The sequence below is a fragment of the Phalaenopsis equestris genome, unplaced genomic scaffold (assembly GCF_001263595.1).
Source record: "Phalaenopsis equestris unplaced genomic scaffold, ASM126359v1 Scaffold000125, whole genome shotgun sequence".
Taxonomy (NCBI): domain Eukaryota; kingdom Viridiplantae; phylum Streptophyta; class Magnoliopsida; order Asparagales; family Orchidaceae; genus Phalaenopsis; species Phalaenopsis equestris.
The window spans coordinates 1,129,790-1,137,306 of NW_018164567.1; the positions used below are offsets into that span (position 1 = coordinate 1,129,790).

At 38.6% G+C, this 7,517-nt stretch overlaps 1 protein-coding gene across 1 annotated transcript in view; it reads right to left on the minus strand.

Moving 5' to 3' along the window:
- The window catches only part of LOC110021239 (exocyst complex component SEC8), a 92,176-nt gene that overhangs the window by 39,494 nt on the left and 45,165 nt on the right, over positions 1–7,517 (minus strand). The window contains exon 19 of the mRNA XM_020719655.1: positions 6,893–7,087. Within this exon, the coding sequence (XP_020575314.1) occupies positions 6,893–7,087 (195 nt within the window). The remainder of the gene's footprint in view (positions 1–6,892; positions 7,088–7,517) is intronic.

Genomic DNA, 7,517 nt, shown 5'->3' on the forward strand with positions numbered 1-7,517 from the left:
CGAGTAAGAGAAGAGAAATCAGAGGAAAGTCCAGAGGTAGAACAATGGCTCCAGAGTGACGAGGGAGAAATATTAGCCACACTGAGAGTCCTGTCGATAGAGCCAAAGATCAATCATTGCTGAGACACAATATCTTTCGCACCAAGTGTACGCTTAATGGCAAAAATTGCAGTTTGATTATCGACAGTGGAAGATGCGAAAATGTAGTATTTACGCTGATGGTGAAGAAATTGGGATTGACCATACAGAAATGCTGGTAGGCCTGTTCCCTTATCTGGTTGAAGAGGGGAAACGACGTGTAGATCAACAGCGCTTGGTTATCTGGTTGAAGAGGGGAAACGACATGTGTAGATCAACAGCGCTTGGTTGACTTTTCAATTAGAGATCAGTTACAATAGCAAGTGAGGTGCAACGTGGTTCCAATGGACACGTCTTATTCTGTTAGGGAGGTATTGACAGTTCGAGTTCAAGACTCAACGTGACTATTTCAAGAACACTTACTTCTTTAAAGAGGATGGAAAACATGTCGTGTTGTGATCTGTTAAGAAAACGAGAAGTTTAAACGACACAGAGGAGACGTTAGTTTTGAGGGTCACCTTCATGCAGTCAGTTTGGGGGTGCTCCAGTGGCAATGGCATTAATCCTGCTAGCGGGAATTGAGGAGGAGAGTGAGACACCATCACCGCTACATCCATTACTACGTGACTTACAGGATGTGATGACCGACAGCCTAATAGAGGAATTAACAGCACTAAGAGACATTTAGCACGCCATCTCACACCCGGATCGTTGTTGCCAAACCGACCCACCTACAAATTGAGACCTGCTAAGTACGAGTTGCAGCGACATATAAAGAGTCTCATTGCGAGAGGGATGGAAAACAGATCGTGCTATTACCTGTTAAAAATGTGAGAGGTGTAGATGATATAGAGAAGGTGTTAGTCTCGAGGGTCACATTCATGCAATCAGTTTGGGATGCTCCAGTGGCAATGACATTAATCCTACTATAAGGAAATGTGGAGGAGAGTGAGATACTAGCACCGCAACAGCAACTGTTATGTGACTTCCAGGATGTGATGCCCAACAGCCTTCCAGAGGGATTCACGCCATTGAGAGACATGCAACACGCAATAGATCTCATACCAAGATCAGTGTTGCCAAACCGACCCACTATAGATTGAAACCTGCAGAACATGAGGAGTTGCAGGTACATACAAGTTCTGATTGCGAGATGGTTGGTCAGAGAGAGTATCGATCCGTGTGTTATCCCGCCCTGATGGTACCCAAGAATGATGGTTCGTGACGGATGTGCATTGACAGCATAGCTAACAACAAGATCACTCAAATACCATTTCCCCATACCTCACACGGAAGATCTCTTAGATCAAATGCACGGAGCCACCCTCTTTTCCAAGATCAACTTACACAGGCAGTACCACTAGATCAAGATGAGACCAGAGGATGAGTAGAAGACCGCTTTCAAGACATGGGATAGCTTGTACGAGTGGACAGTTATGCCCTTCAGATTGTCTAATGCGCCCAACACATTTACGAGGTTGATGAATCAAGTGTTGCGAGCCCTTAGGAAATTTGTAGTGATGTACTTCGAAGAAATTTTGGGATACAACAGATCCGAGGAGCACTTATAGCATATGAGGATGGTATTCGAGGTGTTGCGAGCAGAAAAGTTATATGCCCATCTAAAGAAGTGTCAATTTAAGACAACTCAGGTATGTTTTTTGGGTTATATTGTTTTTAATGCAAGCATTCAGATAGATCCTACAAAGATTGAGGTCAATGTGAGCTAGACAGTACCACAATCTTTCACTGAGTTGAGGCAGTTTGTGGGACTCTTGACATTTTATAGACGATTCATCAGGAATAGTACCATCACCGCCGCCCTGACAGAGCTTTTGAAGGAAGCAATTCCAGTGGACAGATACAACTCAGAATAGTTTCGACGCACTAAAGGGGAAGGTGACCCAAGTACCAGACTTGGCATTACAAGATTTAAATCAGCTATTTGAGGTTGAGTGTGATGCATCCGACGTGAGGATAAGAGTAGTGTTGAGCCAGATAGATCAGCCTATCAACTATTTCAATAAGAAGTTAAATGAGTCCAAGAGAAAATATTCGACGTACGACAAGGGATTTTATACTATTGTAAAAGCTCTTAAGCACTAGAGTAATTATCTACTGATAAGCTAGTTCACGTTGTTCACAGACCACGAAGCCTTAAAATTATTAAACAATCAAAGCAAACTGAAGGGCCAACACGCAGCTTGGGAGGAGTTTTTCAACGCATTCCAGTTCATGCTCAAGCATAAGGCGACGACTCAAAAACGCGAAGCGAATGCACTGAGTCGTTGTCATTTGTTGATCACAGCGATGTATGCTCGAGTTGTAGGCTTTGAGACAATAAAGGGGCTATACGAGACAGACAACGATTTTTAGATAAACTGGGAGCAATGATAAGAGAAGCCTACCAAGCAGTACAACAAAGCTTAGGATTTCATGTTTTACCAAAGTAAGTTGTGTATTCCTAGATGTTCGTTTAGCGATTTCATTATTCAAGAAGTCACAGTGGAGGACTTGCAGAGTATTTTGGCAGGGACAAGAGTCTCGGGCTCTAAAGAAAACACTTCTTTTTTATCTGACTAGCAAGAGATGTGGAGAGACTACACCCCATTACCGGTACCAAAGGCACCGTGGTGGATGTTAGCATGAATTTTGTAGTGGGTCATCCGAAGACATAGTGGAATAAGGTTTTAGTCATGGTCGTTGAAGATCAATCCTTACATATGCCATGTTTCGTACCCTACCACCACACTAGATGCATCACATATCATTGACTTGTACTTTCGGAAGATTGTATGGAAACCAGGGACCGTCACTTTAGACGGGAATGCCAAGTTCCTAAGTCACTTCTAGAGGACTCTATGGGGAAAACCGGGCACAAAGCTTCAATTTAGTTCCACAGCACGTCCACAGACAGACGAGCAGCTAAAGGTAGTGAACAAGAGCCTTGGAAATATGCTAAGATGCTTTGTTGGGAAGAATATTAAGCAGTAGGATTTAATTCTAACTCTAATCGAGTTTGACTATAGCAGATCTGTGATTCAAACTACAAGTCACAACCCATTTGAGATCATGTACGGGTGCAACCCACTCACACCGCTCGAATTGGTACCACTCCCGCAGACGTCAGTGATTAGTGAGGACGCAGAGGAATGGGTGCATGAGATTCAGAAGATCAATGAGGAGGTTGGAAAAGAGATCACTAAGCAGAATTTCAAGTATCAGGAAAAGTCAAACAAGGCAATAAAAAAGGTGACATTTAAAGGAGACCGAATAAGGATCCGGTTGATGAAATAGAAATTCCCAATAGAAGCATTCAGAAAACTCAAGTCCAGAGCATATGGACCTTTCAAAATACTTCAAAAGCGGACTGACAACGTCTATAAGATCGACCTGCCAGGGGACTACAATATTTCTGCCACATTTATTGTCGCAGACCTAACATCGTACTATAAGGAACCAAAAGCTTCCTCGAATGAAGTCTAAGCTCCCCTAACCGCAGGATACTGACACGGGGCTTATGAAGCAGAACCGATCAGTTCAGTGGTCGAGAATTGATCCAGTTGTTGGGTGAAAACTGCCGCCCTCCCCTCCCTTTCCCTCGTATTTATCTATTATAAATATGGTGTTTGCTAAGTTCGGGTTCAATTTTGTTTATTTTCAGACTTCTCCCTCCATGCGTTTCCCCTTGTCAAGGTTGTATCCGATGATAGGTGATGCTCTGACTATATCATTCTCTGAGATGGTGATTATCTCCACGATTCCCTTTCAAACTCCCCCTTCTCCCTCTTTCAGCCGCTGGACTCCCTCTACCCTTCTCCCTTTTCCAACCGTCGGGCCACCCTCTTACTTCCTCCCTTCCCCTATTCCAATTGCTAACCGTAATGTACCTTCCTTGGTTCTCAAGCCGTCGGGCTCCTCCTCTTCTTCTTATCTACAGCCGTCAACCACTCCACCGTCACTGCCTCCAACCAATCCCTGTCGGCCTCCCTCTACCTTTCTCTCTTTTCTAACCGCCTGTCACCCTCTTACTTTCCCCCTATTCTAGCCGCCATCCACCTTACATTCCCCTATTCCAACCGCTAAAGGTAATATACCTTCCCTCATTCCCAAGCCGTCAGGCCCCTCCTCTTCTTCTTGTATAAAGCCGTCAACCACTCAACCGTCACTGTCTCCAACCAATTCCCCACCTACACTTCTCCGCTCAACCACCAACAATCCAGCCTCATCGCCATTGTCCACAAATATTCCTACTCGACCCTAGCCGGATATTAGTGTTGGTTTTGTTTTTCGTTTCCGTTTGAGATTTGATTGTAACCCTAGTTGCTTTGCTTAATAATATTGCTTCCGTTATTGTGGTTTTGGTTGATTCCAGCAACATTCGTTCTTCAAACAATCTTTTTTACTATATTTCTTTGCAAATACCTAGTGTTATTACCCTATATTCAGCTTTAACATTGGTTCTTGAGACTAAAATTTATTTCTTATTTCTCCATATAACGCAGTTTTCACAAACAGAGTATAATAAGTAGAGATGAATCTTCAATTTGATATATCAATAACCCAATCAGCATTTATGAAAATTTTAATTTTCATATTGGATGGCGTTTTACATAACAAGCCTTTCATAGTGTCATGGCAATCCCAATACATTTTTTGCTTGATCCATTGGAGTTTTAGTGGGCGTACATCCAAGCATTCTTGTTTCTTTAACTAAATCAAAAAATATATCCGTTGAAACTAATAATATATTGTTTTGATCATGCCACTTGCATATCAAAAAAGTACTTTAATTTTTTCTATTCTATTACCAAAACTTTTGTTGTCAAAACTGCATTCAATATAGTTAGCTCTTCTTTATAATCACCCGCAATACAATATCGTCATATACATGATTAAAATTGCCTTTTTCCTTAAGCTGAGCACTTGATAAAGAAAATGTTATCAATTTGGCGTTGACTGTAGACATACTTTTCAATACATTCAAAGAATCTATCAACCCAGCCACGAGAAGATAGTTTAAGGCCACGTAGAGCTTTTCTGGTTTAACATAACTTATTGGTGTTTCTCAAATTTTTAATCCAGATAGGATCACTATATCTACTTATCAAGATTTCTACAAAAAAAAAATCTTATTGTCAAGCTGATCTGAAGGCCAGTCCAAATATATTGTTGAGCTTATCAAAAGAGGAAAAACTTTTTGAAAATCAATTCCATACGATCAGGTATATCCTTTTGTAATAGGTCAAATTTAGATATAGTCCTATGTGTTGTATATTTGATTGTAATGATTCATTTGCATCCAATCAGTTATTTTTCTAGTAGAAATTCAAAAACCTTTCACATAACACACTGTTCTAAGACCATGCTTTCTTGCAATAAAGCTTTCTTTCACTTGGTGAATTTGAGAGCAATATTAATAATATTTTTTGGAATATATATTTTATCAATAGAATGTATAAAATATTGAAGCGAACCTCTTGTATATATCATGAAATCATTGATTGGACATTTGGCACATGACCTCACCCATTTTTTAAGGAAATAGGGCAGTGGAGATTAATATAATCATTATGCGTTTTGTTTTACAAATTTGTATTCAATTGATCTCTAAACCAGGTTTGAATTCTTTGCTATGCTATAGATATGTTACTTGCCCCTATACTTGATTTTTCTTTTCCTTTCTAGCATGAACAAAGTTTATTTCCCATAGGTTGTGTATTAACAAAACGATGAGAGTGTAATTCTGTTAGGCTTTAATGGGTTGGATATACTATAAGATGATGAGGGAGTTTGCAGTTTTGATGAGGTTTTAGTAGGTTGAATGAAAGGCAACAAAAATATTCATTGTCAATGGGTTTGATGAAAGATGTTAGTGGATAATTAAAAAAGTTTGAGACTTAAATTCTTAATCTTTAATTTCCTCCCCCATGATTTATTGGAGGAAGTAAGATTAGTGTTCAAGCTTGTCCATGAAATTATAAGTTTGTCTAGTGACCAAAGAATAATGTTAATAATATTTTTGATTTGGGGAGTATCCAAAAACAATCCTTTTAATAAATTCAGGGTATATATATTATTTTGGTGTTCAAAATAAATGTTAATGAAATATACACACCATAAGATTATTGGAGGAACAAAAGAAATGATTTTTGTTCTAAAAAATTAATTGAGAATGGTTTGAATAGGGGTTTCAAATTGAAGTACACTTAGAGCATTCTATAAATAATATATGTAGTTGTTAGGATGGCTTTTCCCAAAGATCTTAGAATTATTTGTGAACATTACTGATATAGACTACAGTTAAAGATGTTTTTTTTTTCCTTCAAATAACCCCATTTTGTTAAGAGATGTCGAAAGAGGAGCTTCAGTCGATAATCCCTTGATGTACGAGGTCATTTACTAGGACAGACTAAAAATATTCTTGGGCATTGTCAGTTTTTATGGCTTGGAACAGTACTTACCATAACATAATTACAGAGACATTAAAAGGCAATTTTTTGTTCACTTTTTACCAGGAGAAACTAAAAAAATTTGTAAGGACCCCTTCATGAGGGAAGGAAATACTTAATGAGCACACTTCTGATTTAGCAAGCCCGAACAAAAACAATCAAGTTGAATTTAATGAAGTTAGTGTATTCAATGATGGCATATAACTCAAAAGAACTGATTATAATGGCAAAATTTTAAGGTAAAATGAGGAAAGTAAGGCTTTAGAAACAGATTGCAAAAATAATACATAGCATGTAACTTAAAAAAAAAAGTGGAAATGTACTTGGAACTGTACTTGAGTAATTGCAAATTAAAGCTAAACCTGTTTAATTGGCCGCAAATTCAATAAAAGATTGCTCATTTCTCTCTCAGCTTCAATACTCTCTGTATCTGAAACGTTGTTTTTCATCATTTGTCCATAAGAGTTCTGAAAACAAGAGTTGGCTGGGTCTAGTCTCATCAACTTCTCGACATCATTCCTTCCAAGAAGCAAATAACTCTGCTTTTCTAAAACAGCCTAATGAAGCCTCATGATAAAAGAAACAGCATCCAATTAATATAAATTGAAATTTTAATTTAATTTGTAGTTTCAAAAATCCAATTCATATGGCGGACAAACATGTAAAATAAGCATAGGTATTTCTGGTAATTGAACACAAAAGAGAAAATTTAAATTGTTTAAACTAAAAGTACTGCTTAAAATAAAAGGAAAATTTTATAAGACGGTGGTGAGACCTACAATGCTCTATGGCGTTGAATGTTGGCCTTTAAAAGGGAAACATAGAAAAAAGTTAAGTGTTGCCGAGATGAGAATGATTAAGTGGATGAGTGGCTTTACACTTAAGAGACAAAATGCGAAATGAGTATATCCGTGATAGTATATCCGTGATAGCTGTGACGGACAAAATTAGATAAAGTCGTCTTAGATGGTTTGGTCACTAAAGTCG